We start from the raw sequence: 19,988 nt of genomic DNA, 5'->3' as shown, positions 1-19,988 counted from the left end.
CCATGGTACAAAATATGATCCTGAGGAAACAGCTGCAGCAGGAACAGCACAGGGCAAGGCCACACAGCTCCTCACCATTGCCAAGGCCATCACAGGCACAGAGTGACTTAGAGGAGGAACTGTATGAGCCTGCCCATGTAGGCAGAAGGAGGTGTGCTCAGTATGCCCAGGCCTTGATAAAGAGACAACACATAGCACATATGCTGACACGGTAGGGACCCAAGGAATGACACCTCTCTCTGACTTGCATATACAGTAAAAGGGATGCCAAACATGACACTACCTGTGCTTTACCATGCATAGGGAGTGTTCTATGTGCATCCAACATAGTCAGCCCTCCAGCACCATCCTCAATACTGGCACTGACACAAGGTAAGTCAATCTTCCTGTCAATTGCTGAATGGAGTAGTATGTTCTCATAGTTGTATCTATGGTATGGATGTGAGCATGCAAGGGAATCGGATGGCTGAATGGAATGGCAGCAGATAGTGGACACCTATATGGGCAGCATGAAATCCATAACAAATACTGCTGTCAAGAGTCTATATTACATTCTCGAAAGCCGACAATGTCGAATCTGACATTGTCAACATGAGAATAGCGAAACTGCAGAACATCGAACAAGTAAACGGAAATCTGTAAGGGACGATTTCCGTTTACTTCAATGTAGTGTGGACTCGGAGTTGGTATATTTAAGTAGCGGGGGTGTGGGGGACACAACTTGCCCCCCTGCCTACACCATTTAGTTTTTTTTTTTGTTGTTGTTTTTATTTTTTTTCTGAACATTCGATGTTTTAACAGTTTGATCACTAAAGGTCGACCTTTAGTGATTCACACTGTTAAATATTCAATGTTCTAATATAGATCCGCTGTCAACATACTAGGCAGTACTAGAGAAGGTGGGAAATCCCACTGCAGTACATGTTGTGGCCCAAATCTGTGCCTATAGGACACAGACATGCTTGTCAGTGTAGCTCACATACCCACCACCAAGCCTCAGCCAGCAGGACAGGTGTAGATGACCATAAAGAAAGGCTGGTCTAAGGCCTCCAATTGATGGCTATGGTTAACAGCCCCTCTCCAGACCTACACAGACAGACTACAACAGATCTGGCAGTTGTATGTCAGTTCTGAAGGGTGAGAAGTCTGAAACTGAAATGTAGGTCAATAAAACCTAAGATCTGTACACTACTAATATGCCCCCAGTCTGCATGATAGGTCAGAATATAAAATGAAATGGAAGCCAGCAGAGTACCTGAAATACCAGTACAGTCATAGCAAATGTTTAAAGTCATTAGGTGTGCCCCCCCCAAATCCCATGTAGAAATGCAGTTACATGTAAGTGTGAGGTGTAATAACAGTGGAGCACAGATTACCTGAGCTGGCCCAATCTACAAGATATATTGTTTCATGCGTACAATATGCAGGGGTCCATGTGTTAGGTTGTCGTGTGTTCAATATTGTGTGGAAGTGGTCAGCTTGTAGGCATGGAGGGTTGTGTGTTGGTGGCCTACGGGCAGTACTGTGGATGACAGGGCCATGTTCTGACAACTGCAGTAAAAGAGCAAAAACTGCAGTAGACCACGTCTGTTAACCACAAAGCAGTAAAATAAGAAAAACAAGCAATAGATACATTTAAGTAATTTAATAGAACAAAGATTTCGGGTTTCCGCTTTTTCAGTGTATGAGCAAATCACTACAGAATCAGTCTTGTATATTAAAAGTATAACACACATATTTAAGGGCATAGTAAAAAGCCAATTCTCTAGAATAATTAGGTTAAATATGGAAGAAGACTAATAGAAAAAAATGAATGAGTTGGCCTCTGAATTTGTAAGTAGGGGCTACCCACTGGAGATTGTACATCAAGTGATGGAAGGAGTTCTGAGGGAGAGAGATGGGAACACAGCTCCCTATTTCAATTATCTTGAGTATGAAAATGGGATAAGTAACACTTCCAGACATAATGATATTGATAATAAGTTAAGATATATCTTGACCTATAATAATACAACATAGGATATAGAAAATATTATTAGAAAATATTGGAATGTACTTTTAACTATGCCTGAATTAAGAAACATCTTAGATCACGACCCAAAATTCACTTATAGGAATGAAAGAAATTTAAAATCTAGACTCTGTTACGATGAATTAAAAAAGGCGAGCAGTAGGTAAACTTGTACAAGGAGAGGCACACACCCTTGTCATGGATGTATTTGCTGTAAAGACATTGACACAGATCTTACATTCATACAGCCTATTACTCAGAAATGTTATAATTTTGCTACTTATGCTAATTGTACTACAACACATATAGTTTACCTGGCTACTTGCACATTGTGCTCAGCGTTTTGTGTAGGAAAATGTTCCAGGATGTTAAAGGAACATATTATAGAACATAAGTCTGCTATTAGTAGATATTTAGAGACAAACGCTCTGGCTAAACATCTGTATGAAAAAGCGACTAAACATCATTTTAGATTCAGGGTAATTAAAAGTCTGCATAAAAATGTAAGGGGGTAATATGAATAATAATTTAGAAAATGCTGAACTTGTATGGATTTTAGAGTTGAATTCAGATAGTATACCAGGCTTGAATGGAGAAGTTATTCTAAAGTCTATTTTACAGAAGGAACAGATGATGTTGCACTAGTTGATTCTTAATTAGTTATTTAATTATTTAATTATTTTATATTTTGATTGGTGGGTTGTGTTATGCTTTTATTATACAAGACTGATTCTGTAGTTATTTGCTCATACACTGAAGAAGGGGAAACCCGAAAGCTTTGTTCAATTAAATTATTTAAACGTATCTACTGTTCGTTTTTCTTATTTTACTGACAACTGCAGTGCCAACCACAATGCTTCTCAGCAATACCCATGTCAGCAGTCGTCCATACTCACTGTCCAGATGTCAGTATCTGTCACTGTCTGAAAGTTGGACATGCCATGAATGTGGGCTCATACATACACACAGTACACAGGTGGAAGTACCCTAGACAGAGTGCATAAAATGTAACTGTCAACTGCACACAGCTTTGGAATTGTACATACAGGTTTCCAGCACATTAGTTGTCTTTGTAGTATGGAATACTGATGTAGTGTGGACAATCACTGGCAGACCACAAATGGCACAGTTATGAAGTAATGAGAGACTGCCTATGTCCGTGCACAAGGCAGCATAAGGGGAATGTCCCAGGTATATCTGTGAGTCAGCTGCAAGTAGCTTCCCTATCACACATGCACTCAGCTTGCCCCACCATCAGACACAGGTTTATCACAGGTCATATCCTTGTTGTTGGGAATGAGTACAGTATGACCTCACTTCTGTATGGGAATACCCACAGAATGCAGCATGCTGAAGAGGTGTCTTATGCAGGTGTGTCCCTAGCTGTAAGTAGCTCCCTGCATGCATCTGGACCAATGAGTGAATATGCACAGGAACTATTGTCATTAACACCTCAAACAGTTACCCTATTACCCCAGGGGAATCCACTGGCTCACAGCCTGGGAATGTACGACTGACAGAATACACTGGCCTGCTACAGATGACCTGCAGCACTATCAAATGGCCTATAGTCTTCTGTCAAATGCCTGTGCCTCACCTATACTGCCAGTGTATGGTATCTCGTGAGGTCCCAAATAAACTAACACAGTCAACAAAAAACAAATGCAAGGCCTTATTGACAAATCCCACTAGCATGCCCCCCATGTCCTCCTGCATGAACTGGGGGCCAATCCATGCATACTGCTGGGATGAAGGGCCAACTATAGGGATACTTCCCAGATATCGCTCGCATAATGTTAGGACGAGGATAGAATAACAGATTGGGGGGGTGTAGATGCATGGATGTCATGGAGTATGTGAAGTCTGAAATGCTGATGTGTGGTCATACTACCCCTGCATGCAAACTCAATAATGGGTGGCTACAACCGCTCGTAAACCACAATGTGAAGGGGAAGTGACTATATATATATATATATATATATATATATATATATATATATATGAGCCCTGCCTCTGGGTAACCTGGGTAAATCTGTACAGCTGAGAGGTATGGCCACAGCAGGATATGGACATTCTGTTAAGTCGATATATGTGCAACAAGGGGATCCTCAGCCACTATACCGCCAAGGTGCTGGACCATTTACACAGACCCATCAGCAAGTGTCTGTAGCTACCCCTCCAGAATGGCAGGAGTGTGCAAGAATGTGTAGGCTGGGGACCACAATACTGGACTCAGCTTCATTCATCTTTTATTTCCTAGTAAATAACTATGAGCAAATAATTATATCTGTCAGTAGTCGATGACATAATACATCACTGTGTAAAACAGTACATATGTCTGAATATCTTTGCAGTGCTAACACCAACCATGTAACACAAGCAGCACAGACAGCAATAGTTACAGTATCCCCCTATCTGTCACCCATTGTGACTCCATATTGTCAATCTATCTACAGATATCCGGCTGGAGTACAACCCTACCTGGAATGGATTCACACAGTCAATACAGAAGGTCATACTGGACATGCTCCTACACTTAGAGAAATGAAGCCAATGTCTGACAACACAGTAGACTATACATATCTGTCATTTGCAGATGTCTGTGCACACACACCAAATTGTACACCATTTATGCTTCACACACACATTGGGTAGGAATACTCACACATATCCAAGGCCAACACACTATACTATGTTGAACATACACAAACACAGTTGTAGAGAAATGAGAGACAGACAGTGATAGATAAAAGTCCATTATAAGGCCTGTCCCACCCACTACACATCCAATTGGCCGATATTGCATGATGTGCAGATGTCAATCACTGTAGACATTCCTTTTGCTAGCCCTCAGCCCTATAGTGTCTGTGGTGCTTGTGATAACTGTGTAAAAGAATAGTAAAAATCAGTATTCATGTAGCATTTGTATACTCAGTTCTGCCAAATGTAAAATTGTGTTTGACTATGTGTGTGTGTGTGTGTGTGTGTGTGTGTGTGTGTGTGTGTGTGTGTGTGTGTGTGTGTGTGTGTGTGTGTGTGTGTGTTTCCAGAGGAATGATTGATGGCACAGTCGCACACACTGCATTTTCCATTGCCCATGTTACCACTCCTACTGATGTCAGTCACCTTGAAATAAGCCTTTGGCAAGTCTCAGTCCTATAAGCTCCATGGCGCTTGTGATAACTGTGTAATACCATAGTGTAGCAAACTAGTTAAGTAGCAGTTCTAATCCTGGTCCTGGCAACTGTGAAAATGTGTGTATGTGTGTCTTTGTTGATACCTGCTTTTGTGGTCATTCACACTTACTGCCCTTCCCTCACCCCTCCTTTAGCACTGCAGCTGATGTCAGTTACCTTCAAAGATGTGTTTGGACAGCTGTCTAACATGTAACTGCCGTGGTGCTTGCGATAACTGCATAATACTATAGTGTAGCAAACTAGTTAGGTAGGAGTTCTAATCCTGGTCCTGGCAACTGTGAAATGTGTGTGTGTGTGTGTGTGTGTGTGTGTGTGTGTGTGTGTGTGTGTGTGTGTGTGTGTGTGTGTGTGTGTGTGTCTTTGTTGACACCTGCTTTTGTGGTCATTCACACTTACTGCCCTTCCCTCACCCCTCCTTTGAGCACTGCAGCTGATGTCAGTCACCTTCAAAGATGCCTTTAGACAGTTCTCTAATATATAACCGCTGTGGCTCTTGTGATAACTGCGTAACACTATAGTAGCAATACATAGCTAGTTAGGGGTTTGAAACTCAGTACTGGCAAGTGTGTGTGTGTGTGTGTGTGTGTGTGTGTGTGTGTGTGTGTGTGTGTGTGTGTCATCAGTATCTTGGGTGGATGTTAGTGTGATTGTGTAAATAACAGGATCCATTGCAGGGTGGGTTTTGCTACATTTTCATATTGAGGACTCGTATATCCCAATGTGGCATTACAAGGCCAGCAGTTGTCAAGCACCATAGAGGTTGTTGTACACAATACACAGCCATACATTTATATATAGGCAACCATTATAATACCAAGAGACCTCTCTGTACCCACAGATCATACACAAACACGCTTGTCTTTTTCTCTCTTCCTGTCTTTCTTTCCCTCTCTCTCTCTCTCTCACTCCCTCTTTGGTAGAAGTGTAAAAATGCATCTGTTTTGCATAGGCAGCAACATGACTTTGATAGGTAATGCTCATAATCAGCTGATGGCCTGTGCGTGAATTGGAGTCCTCCACTTGCTAATTGCATGTGGAACACCTGTGGTATCATTCCTATAGCCAATTTCATGGAAACTCACACCTATAAGTAAGCAGTGCAAGTGGGCGTTGGCCCTTCTCCCTCACTGTGAGCAGGACTTCATGTGGGTGTGTGACAAACAGCATCACAGAGGGTAGTTGGAAATACCTGTTACAGCAAACACTATGGAGATGGGCCAAAAAACTGGAGGGGGATGTTCCAGACATGGGAACAGAATGTAAGTATTGCTGTGCTACATTTGAAGTAATGTTAGTTTAACAGGGTTTGTGTGGATATGGCTGTTCTGCATGATTTAAAGTCTGGCATGACAGTGTTATGTGGTTGAGAAAACTCTCACCTGTAGGGCTATTTGCAGACTGGCCTGAGTTTAGAGCCTGAGATTTGGTGTGTTACTCACACTTTTCTGTCTTTATAAATGCAGTAGCATATGATTATTGTACTCAGGAAATGCTAACATCCGCGTGTGTTACTGACTTAATATTCCTCAGAAGAGATATGTCACAACAAACCCTGTTACACCAGCAGTGTTCTCAGTTTATAACTGCAGTATGTCAATATTGGCCCTGTGTTTGTGCCTTTGTTCCCTAAGTCTGTCATCCTTTGTTCATATGTCAGTCACCTTGAAATAAGCCTTTGGCAAGTCTCAGTCCTATAAGCTCCATGGCGCTTGTGATAACTGTGTAATACCATAGTGTAGCAAACTAGTTAAGTAGCAGTTCTAATCCTGGTCCTGGCAACTGTGAAAATGTGTGTGTGTGTGTTTGTTGATACCTGCTTTTGTGGTCATTCACACTTACTGCCCTTCCCTCACCCCTCCTTTAGCACTGCAGCTGATGTCAGTTACCTTCAAAGATGTGTTTGGACAGCTGTCTAACATGTAACTGCCGTGGTGCTTGCGATAACTGCATAATACTATAGTTTAGCAAACTAGATAGGTAGGAGTGCTGATCCTGGTCCTGTCAACTGTGAAATGTGTGTGTGTGTGTGTGTGTGTGTGTGTGTGTGTGTGTGTGTGTGTGTGTGTGTGTGTGTGTGTGTGTGAGAGAGTCTTTGTTGACACCTGCTTTTGTGGTCATTCACACTTACTGCCCTTCCCTCACCCCTCCTTTGAGCACTGCAGCTGATGTCAGTCACCTTCAAAGATGCCTTTAGACAGTTCTCTAATATATAACCGCCGTGGCTCTTGTGATAACTGCGTAACACTATAGTAGCAATACATAGCTAGTTAGGGGTTTGAAACTCAGTACTGGCAAGTGTTTGTGTGTGTGTGTGTGTGTGTGTGTGTGTGTGTGTGTGTGTGTGTGTCATCAGTATCTTGGGTGGATGTTAGTGTGATTGTGTAAATAACAGGATCCATTGCAGGGTGGGTTTTGCTACATTTTCATATTGAGGACTCGTATATCCCAATGTGGCATTACAAGGCCAGCAGTTGTCAAGCACCATAGAGGTTGTTGTACACAATACACAGCCATACATTTATATATAGGCAACCATTATAATACCAAGAGACCTCTCTGTACCCACAGATCATACACAAACACGCTTGTCTTTTTCTCTCTTCCTGTCTTTCTTTCCCTCTGTCTCTCTCTCTCTCACTCCCTCTTTGGTAGAAGTGTAAAAATGCATCTGTTTTGCATAGGCAGCAACATGACTTTGATAGGTAATGCTGTAATCAGCTGATGGCCTGTGCGTGAATTGGAGTCCTCCACTTGCTAATTGCATGTGGAACACCTGTGGTATCATTCCTATAGCCAATTTCATGGAAACTCACACCTATAAGTAAGCAGTGCAAGTGGCTGGCCCTTCTCCCTCACTGTGAGCAGGACTTCATGTGGCTGTGTGACAAACAGCATCACAGAGGGTAGTTGGAAATACCTGTTACAGCAAACACTGTGGAGATGGGCCAAAAACTGGAGGGGATGTTCCAGACATGGGAACAGAATGTAAGTATTGCTGTGCTACATTTGAAGTAATGTTAGTTTAACAGGGTTTGTGTGGATATGGCTGTTCTGCATGATTTAAAGTCTGGCATGACAGTGTTATGTGGTTGAGAAAACTCTCACCTGTAGGGCTATTTGCAGACTGGCCTGAGTTTAGAGCCTGAGATTTGGTGTGTTACTCACACTTTTCTGTCTTTATAAATGCAGTAGCATATGATTATTGTACTCAGGAAATGCTAACATCCGCGTGTGTTACTGACTTAATATTCCTCAGAAGAGATATGTCACAACAAACCCTGTTACACCAGCAGTGTTCTCAGTTTATAACTGCAGTATGTCAATATTGGCCCTGTGTTTGTGCCTTTGTTCCCTAAGTCTGTCATCCTTTGTTCATATGTCATGTAGTAAGAGGTGGATATGAACAGTATACCATTATTTAATGGCATAATTCCTGATATCAAGCCAGTGATATATCAGATTGCCAGACCTGTAATGTAAAGGAGGCCTAGTAGCTGTGGACAAAACCTGGATATTCTGTGGTAGTCTGTACAGTAGTGAGGTCTGTGTACTTATGGTGATTGTTGACAGAGTGTCTGTATTATATAGCAGTGTATTGTGATCATGTTGTTTGGCCTGTGTACAGACTAGGGTAGATATCAGTGTTCTTGGTCCTGTTCTATCTGATGTTGCATGCTGCTCCAGTTTCTGATACTCTTATCAGTCTATATGTTTGAAGGGCCAGACTGAGACATGTCCCATACCACAGTCAGCCACAGTCAGGCATCAGACTACACTGTGAATTGGGTCAGTGTATGTAGGGTTAGTGTGTGAGTGGCAAACATGATGACTTTTGTGCACACAGGCCATCGACTGTACTATTACTTAGACTTACCATTATGTAACTGTGACCATGCTGAGATCAATTGTGGGTATGCACTTTCACACTGGTGTCTTTTACCCCATGCTGTTACACGCCCTGAAGTGCCTGCTATATTTTCAATTACATGTGTATTTCCCCATAGGTAAATTGGGTTAGTGTTGTGGCGTAGTGTAGACAGTGCTTGGTGACATGCCTAGCAGTGCAGTGCATTTACCCTAATGTGATGTTATGTCCAGATATTTGTCAGATGTACTGTTGCCTGGTCACCATACATGTTGTGTATTTCTGACAAAGGAGTGGGCTAGTGTGAAGATGTATGTCAGTAACTAGTGTGAAGTATGTGGCTTGGGATCTCTACTCGTCCAGTTAATATGTGTTAGGATAGACAGGAGGGTGTGAATGCATCAACTGTTTGTGATTATCTAGTCCAGTATTTGTGATATACCCGCATTTTCATGGCTCTAAACATCCCCTTTGTCAGGCTTGTTCCACATGTCTTGCACTAAGGTGTTCTGTGTATACCTCCTGACTGACCGACCAGATTGTTTCAGACTGTCCATATTTATTGCTCATATTGCTTCTGAAGTCCACAAGATCATTATTGTGATTGTGTGGTACTTCACTATGATGATTTTATGTCTATTAGTAACTGATGGTGTACATGTCAGTCTCAGAAGAGCCTTCCTTCACAACATGTATGTTGACACAACCCCTGTCACTGTAGCAACATTCTACATTTATAACTGCAATACACACATTATGTTCCCTTGCAGTAACAGGTTGAGAGTTATGGTGCTGAGGTATGACTCCACTACATGTCATACGCAGATCCTATGCGTCTCCATACAGATGCCTATGGACTAAGCATGGTATAATTTACAGCGCCTTATCTAAAAACAAATTAGTATGCTGTGTTGTGATGTGCTTTGTTAGAGGATTCATTGGGTCTTTAATAAAATTTGGATTTACATTCTGTGGCACAATGACTGAGTTAGTGCATTTGTTATATAGCAGGGATTTTGGTCTGAATATGTGTGGGTTTGTTTGTATATGCATGTGTGCTGTCCTAAACCTTGGCCAGTAATCAAAGAGCCTGAATCCTCACCACTGACACTGGAGAGGAATGTTCACTTGGAATACAAATAGATACACTCAGTATTTCCAGATGCAGCTTCTCTGCATCAAGCACAATTTCCTTTAAGAACACACAGTGAGCACACTCAGCCCAGGGTCTGGGTTTCTCTATTTGTCTCCGTCTTGGTCCCCAGTGAAACTCTCCACTGGCACAGATGTAGGGTTAGGTCCTCAGATGGTTGTCTAAGCCAAGCCTTCCAGTATCCTCTCTGTGAAACCAGTGCTTCATGTCCCTGCTCCATATAGCTGGCACACACACTTTTTGAGATTTAATTTTCACACACACACACACACACACACACACACACACACACACACACACACACACACACTTGGGAAAGGCTGGCACAGATTTACTAGCTCTGCCACCTTCTGTCCAGACTATAAAGTAGTTTCACTGCCATGATTCAGTTATTGTAAGACTCTTAAAAGGGTATCCAATTTTACAGAGTGAAATTAATATTAATACAAATGGTAATGTTGACCAAACCACCAGGCTTTCAGGAATGGCCAGAGTTATCGCCAAATAAATATGTGCAAATACTCTCAACACTTAAATATTTTCTAAAAAGGACTGGCCACAATGAAAATTTTAAATATATTTAATAATAAATAATTAAATAACATAAAAATACGAAATATCTATTTAGGGTAAACACCATAGCTTCAGTCACAGGAAATATTGACAATAACACAGCTGGAAAGTTTCAAAGTTACAGAAAAACAGTATTTAGCTAATCTCACCATCTATTCCTTATTCACTAAGAGAATTACTGTTCCTACTTACTGGATAGAACAAGGCAAGATAATGTGGTTGAGTGTTCCTTGTTAGATCCAAGACAGAATGCAGAGAGCAATCTCCGACTAATATCTAAATATAATTTCTGGCTTACAGCAGGACATCACACACATCTAGTCATCTGACTACCCCACACTGTCCCCCATCACTAAAAGCTGACAGAATTTTACCACTTATGTGTTACCATACACACAGAGCATTGTTCAGATGTGGTGCAGCTGCTGGAAGTCATAAAACCATTCCATTCTTCCTATAGGAGCTGCAAGCAACCTATTCTCCAGCACAGACATTGCGTCTCTGGCACCATTCAGAACCATGGGTTAACATCTTCATGGCTTAACCAATAAAGTAATTTAATTTCAAATATATTTTAAAGTTTGCTGCAGCTGGATTGTGAGTAGCCTCTGCTCTGCCAGTATCCTCTCTTGAAGCATATACATTTAATTCAGTTACAATAATGCAGGTTCATTTATTTTCTTTTCAGCAGGGCACACTGTTGATACATTTTAGCACAAGCAGCTTTATGAATACAGTATTCAACGCAAGCATCTGTACAAATCAGTTTGATATACAAATGAAATATGATTTTTTACAAAATTCCAGCTAGCTGTGGTGGCATATGTTACACATCCAGTGCCCTACTTCTGGCATGGCTGGCAGTACCTTTTATTGTCACAGCATGTATGTATGCATGTATAATATGAGTATATATATTTTCTTTCCCATCCCCTGACATTGCTTTAATTCAAAGTGTAGCATGGGCCATCTCAGTTGTATTAGGCCCATGTTGTCCCCTTTTTTAAAGCAAAAACTACTAGTTATTCTTTCAGTTTTTTATTATCTTGTGGGAGGGCACTGGGCATTTTTAGTTCATAAAGTTACATAATTTATTTATTTCTTAATATCTGTTTAATCTGTCTCAGTATTGCAAGTGAGCTAGATCCTGCACTTTTTGTTTTGAACAGTGCAAAATGACTGGCTGCCTGACAGAGGCAGTGTTCATTGTAATGGCCCTTTTCTCCTTCCAAATCAATTACTTTTGAAGGGGGGAGGTCAGAAAGTCTTTTAATGTAGAAACCTCAGTTCAGAAGGTTGCCTCATAGCAGTAAGCCCTTCTTATTCAACCACTGCTGTTCCACTGCAGTTTCCCCATGGTGCTGGTGGCAACACTGAGAGCTTTTTCATTGGTAAACTGCATATTAATGTAGTAGTTGTGGAGAGGGTGTAATGCCAACTTGCCATGTTCTCTCCTTTGGAAATGCTTGTGGCTCTGGACTGTCTTGGCAGATTGATTCAGGGTGGCCCTCCACTAAGTCTAATAGTCCCCCTATAATAGACACCTCACATTCAGTAGCTTTGACATTGCATGCACATTAACAGTATTAGATGCTGTGTAATTTTTGTAATAGACTCAGTTTTAAATGTTTTCCTTTGTGCACTTCTAGCAGCACACCACTCACAGTGCCTACCAGGCATACTTTGCCCTCCTTCAGGCTATACACAAGCCACATCCTGGGACAATGAGGAGACCGAGGATACTAGTGCAGTGCCATAATGCTGCTAGGATGCATAGCATAATACACCACCCAGTGGTAGTCTTGCAAGCTCAAAAATAGCTGTCTTTGGGAAGTGCCTGCCCCCAGACAAGTGACACACTACTTGGGGCATGGAGCATACCAGGCTTCTCATGCTGCTACTGCAGTGAACCAGCCTGCTGCCCTTTATCCCAGGATGTGTGAAGTTGTGTCGGCCATTCACTCGCATCCTCTCCCATCCTTTTCCTTCAGCATGTGTGCCACCAGTCAAACACGATAGTCCGGGGTGCAGTCAGGGCTTTATCCCTATGCACCACCAAGCCTGGATAAGCTGTAGATTTTTTACCTTTTTTGGCTGTTTTTATTTCTTACAGGAAATTATTTAGAAAATGGTATAATTACTAGATGTTTGTTTTTTAAATAATGAGAAGAGATTTATGGCCTGTGACTAATGAACAATCACAGCTGTCAGACGTTTAATAAACAAATACAGGTTCTTACCAGCATCTGTTTTTGAGAAGGAGATGTGCTCACTAAGAAGTAATGACACATCTTCATTAATATGTTGTGTCTTTCAGCTTTTCCCGGTTAGGGGTCGCCACAGCAGAACTCTGGTCCGCTAATGATTAGCAGTAGATTTTTACGTGCCGAGTTGCCGGCCCTGACGCACAACCTTCAACGAAGGTACGCCCATTCATGCATGTCTCCACACAGAAGACACTCTAGCTGAGAATTGAACAGGACAATGTTAATATACTGTTTAAAAGATAGGATGAAAGCCTTAGTTGGAGAGGTCTTACTATGTCCATGGACAGCTGTCCATACTAAATGGCCCTACAAAAATGGCTTGTCTAGCATGTCATTGCTTTTCCTATTTCTATACTGGATAAAAAGCCTACAACTAACTTCAGATAAACTATGAAAACATTCTTTTCTTCTTTTACCTGTTTGATTTGGTACATCATTATGTTATTCTTTTATTTAAAGTAATTTGTCTGAAAAAAGGGCTTTTTTTGTATGTTCTAAAATGTTGTGTAATTACTAGAAGAATCTTGATGATTCAGTAATGTGCATGTATTTTCCTGTTTTTACAAAATAAAGTATTGAAAATTGAAATGCTTCCTTGTGCACTTTTCCTCTGAAAAAGTGGCGCAGCAGAAATTTATAGTAGGCATGGCAATTTGACAATTAGTTGGACCACTACCCCCTACAAATCTTAAAAAAATAATAATTTTTGGGCGTCTATCTCTAGAAATCTGAAAAGTCAGATTTTGTGTAGTCATAAAATGTGGAAGATCCAGCTGATGTGCCTACCTACCTGCAAGATAATTGGATGTTTAACCCCCAGTCTGGTAGGATAGCCTGTAAATAGGCACTGCCATGGGTAAAGCAGTATGAAATGATACCATGTGAATTGAGATGATGTCTCTATTACTTTCAAAGAATCTTCTACTAGCAGAACTTTCATAAACTGGCTCAGCAGATACTTGGAATAAATGTGGAAACATGTTTACCCCTTTTGCAATTTCCTACTTTATTTTTTATAAAACCTTTGGATTCATGCATTTATTGATATTCAATACATTTTCATCTTTGTTAGGGTTACTGTACATCTGCCCCTTAACCTGGCACTCATTGTTCAGAGAACCAGTTCTGGATAAGATGCCAGTCCATAGAGGACACAGGAGTGTGCACGTGCACACACAGAGACACACACTTGCACTCACATGCACGTGTGCACACATGCTTATTTACATACACTTACACACCTGTAGGCAGTGAGAGGAAAACAGATCACCCAGTGAAAAACACCTCAAACAGATGCTACCTTTACCAGAAATTAAATCCAAGAACCAAGGGTTGTGATGCTGTAATGCTAACTGTGTACACCACTGTAGCTGCTAAATATTTGGATTCAAAAGTGTTTAACTTTAGTAGCCCTACATTTATGTGAATGATTATGCCAGGAAAATGCAGTATTTCATTATAATATGAGGCTCTGCTCCTCAATCTAAAATATATTCTGCCAATGTGGTTACTGACTGTCCACTTCCTTTGACTAAGCACTGATAAAATGCTGTGTAAAATATAAGATAAATTCACTTGATAAGACTTTGGAACTTTGAATTTTATTGGCACCGAATCATTAATTTAGTTTTCTAGGACTATGCTGTGTAGTCACTGTATTACCAAGTTGTATTAGTGATCTGAGACTGACAAAGGAGGGTGCACTTATCACACAGTGTAAAATTGATTTATCCCAAAAGCCCAAAGTCTTACATTGTCATATTGCTGTCTCTTCCTAACCTATTGTGTAGCTTTCAAACCCCAGTTCAGCTGCAAGCTTTCCCATTTGGTCAAAATCTCTGCCTATGTGTGTAATGCTGGCATCCATTGATATAGTAGCCATTTCTTTTGCAGCTAGCTCATCCATTTCTGTGATAATTGTGTAGATGCCTTGCAGTTTGTATGTGATTCGTTTGATAGCATGCCAGCTGGCATAATGTCGAATTCCAGCTAGCTGCATGAAGGCTTCCATAGTCATGGTTGCTTCTTCATCAGCTGTCAAAGCAATGTGAAGGAATTCTGCGAGATACGAGATTATTTCTTCCACTGTGCACAGCTCTTTGTACCCGGAATGGTACTGCACATTTGGTCCTTCCTTATTGCTGTTACCTTTAGTTTTCAGTTGTTTTGTTTGCCTACTTTTGTCAGGCTGGAGTTCACTGGATTCATCTGATGTTGAGTTCTGGCTTACACCCATTTTCTTAGTGCTTATTCTAGAAATGTATTCATGCTGATGCTTCGCATCCACAAATCCGTGATTCAGACCGGATTTTCTACCACTGAATCCTAATTCTTCTACTGGGATTGCACAATCTTCTTTTGACACATGCTTATTGTCTCTCAGACTTTCCTGCGTGCCTTTTTTAGTAGACCTCATGTCACATACTATGAGATACCACTGCGCATTTCTTTGACGAAGCCAGATCTGATTCAAAGCCAATGCATATGTGTCAGTGTCATAGTAGTGATCTTTTTCAATTATCTTATCTACACAAATAGCCCCAAGCTGTTGCAGCTTTGTTTTAGTGTCGACCCCTAGCAGGTATTTTTGCTCAACTTTGACTGTCAGAAGTCCTTGTTCTGGTTTCATAGCCATTGTTTTAGTCCTGGCTTGTGTAGTAGGACAGACTATCCTTTCACTGCTGCTGCTGGTAATTTCAAAATGATTATTTTTCTCAAACTTATGAGCTTGATATTCCTTGGTTGTAAATCATTGAAATCAAATTGCAGTGCAGTATACCTGAAGAAATACCTGCCAAAAGAGAACATTGATAAGATTAATGGCTTGAGTAAAGAGGGTCACCATTCTGTGAAGATTTACTTCTGTTCCCATTAAATAATTAATAACAGAATCAATGCTCAACTGTGCAGAAAGAGAACACAAATTCTTGTAATTTACTTAATGTACAGTTATTTATGGGAAGAATTCATCTTATTTTCTGTGATTCTCTTAATCTCTTAAGGTCACTAATTTTTAAGTGATATCAACAAATGATCTTAAGGTACTGTATGCTGTAGTCCGTTCTGTGCCAAGGCCACAACTATACCTACACCTGAGTAAGCATGTTGAGTGAAAGCATCTGATGTCCATTGTGCCTCTCTTCCTGTCAATCTGCATCAAATATATTGCTATTGATTGTTCTCAGCATGTCCTTTGTTGTACAGAGAAATATTTACAATGAAATACTAATAAGCTGGATTTAATGATTAAATGTGTCATGGTACAGTTCTAAAAAAATTCAGATCAATAAAAACTTCATGGAGTTTAGATCCTTAACGTTTCTGTTATTAAAGTGTTCTGACATGACATGACATAATGCCATAGTGGATGAAATATCTATTATTACTAAAGAACTATAATTGCAGAAGTGAAGTACATTTGCTCTTAAGAGACTTGGTTTGTAACGATGTATATTTTTTAAGAAAATGTTTTTGTTAAAAAAAAAAACTGTCAGAAAACTAGAATCTTTGACTCCAGAAGTGTAATTAATTCTTCACTGCAATTGGATTAGCTGAAATTAAAAGTCTGCATATTCATAGGATCTTAGAAAGTTCAAGGCAACTGAACCATGGAACATTTATGCTTTATCTGTACCTACCCTTAAACCATACTACCTTCTATAAGAAAGGCAAAGCCACTCCAACCAGGGGTGAATCTGTGACTACCCTTCCAGTCAGTTACTTCCCATTTAAGAAATATAATGCATTGCACTCCTTAATTTGCTGTGGAGGTCTAGAGAAGGCTTTGCATAACAAATGTCTCTCTCTCTCTGCCATCTTTTATTTGTTTGCTAATGGAGGTTTAGATCCCTAATTCTGGTATTGGTGGGATTTATTGACGTATGGAGATGCAAGAGAGCCTAAACTACTGGGTACAAAATAGCATGGATAGGAAGGCACAGATCACCACTCAGGAGTTTATAGGATACTGAGTAAAGGGGAAGTGTTCCAAGTCTTTTCCAGTAGCTTAGGACTTTTAAGCCAGTGATCTTTTAAGTTAGGTACCCTGGGTGGAGGAGGGATGTCTTTCCAGTTGTTTGATATGTCTATGAAGTACAACCCAAAGAGTGCACTGTAATTTGACTAGCCTTATCAATGCAGAATATAAGGGGGCAATGATATATTTAGAACTGGATGATATTAAACTTATCAGACTTCTACCCAACTACTATTCTTTCAAGTCTGGAATGAAAGAACATCTAACCTGTAACTGGATCTGCCCCTGCTCCTTGACATCTTAGTACTTGTTTCTATTTTCTGTTATGTTTTCTTTTCCCTTCTTCGCCACTCTTAATAGACTTTCTCTTGATATATCCTACTTCCCTGTCTGCTTTATCTACTTTTTAGCCTCACCTCTCTTTAATTCCTTAACATTCTAATGTCCTTTTTTTTGTATTCTTACACTAACTTTTCTCTAGCCCAGAATTGGACTAAATTTTACTATCAAGTTCTCCTGCCAGAAAAAGGTATATGGCTTTTACGACCTATTGCTTATTCTGTTATATATTTTCATGCATCATTATGTAACATACACATTAGGAGCTCTCTTCTACCTTGTATATAATGTATGGTCAGCTTTAGTGCTTGCCTTTATATTTTGCTTATTTTCATTTTATTATATTTCACATATTGCACTACTTCGTTATTGTTTTGATATTTGTAACCATTGTTCAGTTTTTTAAATTCTGTTTAATGTGTGCTGTGGAGTTTTTCTTCTCAGCATCTGCTGAAAATGGGCTCATACCCAGTTGGACTTTTTGGGTAAACAAATGTCAAATAAATAAATATTACTTTGTGACCAACTGCACTAAGCAGAAGGACTTCCAGATTAATGTAGCAACATGATCAAAGGAGAAGGAATTATCAACTCATATTCCGAGGTTTCTAACTACGTTCTCATTTTGTAGTGGGGTGTTATCTCTACTATATGATAGGGGAGGAGTTGTCTGCCAAATGTAGTTGTAGTACACTTTTTTTACATTTACTTGAAGCTCATTATTTGTACACCAGATATTAAAAAGTTTATGGTCTTGTTGGAGGGCTGGTACATTAGAGATGGATTTGAGAATGACACCCAGTTTACAGTCATCCACAAACTAGATTAAGTAGACATCTTGTTTTGTGATTTGGAGACACAAAAGGAGATGTCATAAAACAAAGGTCCCTGTACTGAGCTCTACAGAACACCGTCAGTCATCTTCATATTCTCTTGAGGAAGCAGTTGCTACCCTCACTGTGTGGGTTTTATCTTTTTTAGCCAGTTTACTATCTGTCCTACTATATACATATCTATTTGAAACACATTTAGACTGCTTTATTATGCTAGCATGAAGACAAACTAGCAGCACTTAAAAATATCATTAAATATTTTCAGCTCAGAAGTAACTTGCCATTTATATGACATTTGTTTTTTCATCAGAGCACAGGATCATTCACAGTTTGTAGCGATTTATATTGCTGAGCTAATAAATAGAACCAAAGGCTACATTTGGTGACCATCATAATTCTTTAATAAGTGATAGAATAATATCTGCTATAAGAAAGAATAATATCTGCTAAAAGAAATGAAGGAAGAAACACACTTTTTAAGAAAACTAGATATCACCTTATTATAAGCTGTGAATATGTGCCAAGCAAGTAAAACTATAATTCCACAAATAAAAAATATTAACTGATGAAAAGGAGGCACATAAAAATAAAATTTGTAATGCAAAAATGAAAAAGTAAGAGCAGGATGTTTTGTAGAAGTAAAGGACGTGAAAGAGAGACCCATTTGACAGTGTTTGATGGAGGCCAGAAAAAATTCTGCTTCATTGAAATTAAGATTTGCAGTAGTTGTGGCTTTGCATATTACATAATCTTTCAGTGCAATACATGTTGCAAATTAATAAACTAACCACAGTACGATACTCTAAGGTCAATAGTGCAATACTCTAATGTTCACAGTGCAGTACTCAAATGACTGTTTGTGTGCAAGGATCAATGCAATGTATTAACCAAGTACCTGTGCAATACTGAAGTCTCATGCAAGTAAGTGTGTACTTTGAAAAGCATTAAAATGTATTTGTAATTATGTATTTCTAATTATGTGCAATATTAGTCTTTATACCTGCATGTCCGTGATATAACAGCTAGGTGTTATATGTGTAAATGTCTGTGAAAATAGTCTGTATGTTGTCTGCACATTGAGTCCGGAGACACAGAATTTCATTCTGTTTTTGCACTTGCGTGATTTCTGAATGACAATAAAGTTTACTTTGACTTTGAACAGAAAGTGTTGCCCAGCTTTTAATCTAGCTTGTAGAATACTGTGCCAGAATATGATGTACAAGTGGAAAAAGAAATGTGCTCAAAAGAATTTGGATTTTGCTAAAAAAAATATGAAAGAAAACTTAACTGTTGGTACTACAAAAGTGAGAACTGCTACAATAAGAACTGAAAATGTTGTGTCTTACTGTTAGAAATGCTGAGGATTAATAAGGAGAATTGATTATTTACTGTTGATACAGGTGCAGGGTGTAATAATTTGCCAGAAAAACACATAAATATATTAATTAAAACTTCTAAAGTTTCTATAATTAAGTTCTATAATTGTATATGGAGCTTTTCTCCCCAGGTCTCCATTGAAAACGGGCTACTTTTTGGCCCAAATGGACTTTCTCGGTTAACAAACTGCAAATAAATAAATAAAATAAATAAATAAATTATTGGGGCAGGGAAATGTTTGCATTACTAATTTATACCAGCCACCACGCGACACTATTAGGATAAAAGCAACTGATTTATTAGAAGAGTAATTTAATAGTCCAGAATTAAAAAAAAAAAGTTTCATTTACTGAACTTAAGTCTCTTAATAATTTGTCTGGTGCAGCTTGTATGAAGT

The 19,988-nt window shown here is 39.6% G+C and overlaps 2 protein-coding genes across 2 annotated transcripts in view; one reads left to right on the top strand and one right to left on the bottom strand.

Annotated features, from left to right (window-relative positions):
* Window positions 1-19,988, top strand: part of RALGPS1 (Ral GEF with PH domain and SH3 binding motif 1) — a 3,844,659-nt gene that overhangs the window by 507,704 nt on the left and 3,316,967 nt on the right. The gene's annotated exons all lie outside the window — the stretch shown is intronic.
* Window positions 13,224-19,988, bottom strand: part of LOC122790751 — a 68,341-nt gene continuing 61,576 nt past the window's right edge. The window contains exon 2 of the mRNA XM_044058347.1: window positions 13,224-15,857. Within this exon, the coding sequence (XP_043914282.1) occupies window positions 14,841-15,701 (861 nt within the window). The 5' untranslated portion in view covers window positions 15,702-15,857 and the 3' untranslated portion in view covers window positions 13,224-14,840. The remainder of the gene's footprint in view (window positions 15,858-19,988) is intronic.

Source organism: Protopterus annectens, chromosome 16.part0 (assembly GCF_019279795.1).
Source record: "Protopterus annectens isolate FY-2018-M chromosome 16.part0, PAN1.0, whole genome shotgun sequence".
In the NCBI taxonomy this organism is placed as follows: domain Eukaryota; kingdom Metazoa; phylum Chordata; order Ceratodontiformes; family Protopteridae; genus Protopterus; species Protopterus annectens.
The sequence above is the reverse complement of the archived record's forward strand: the minus strand, read 5'-3'. Positions and strand labels throughout refer to the sequence as shown.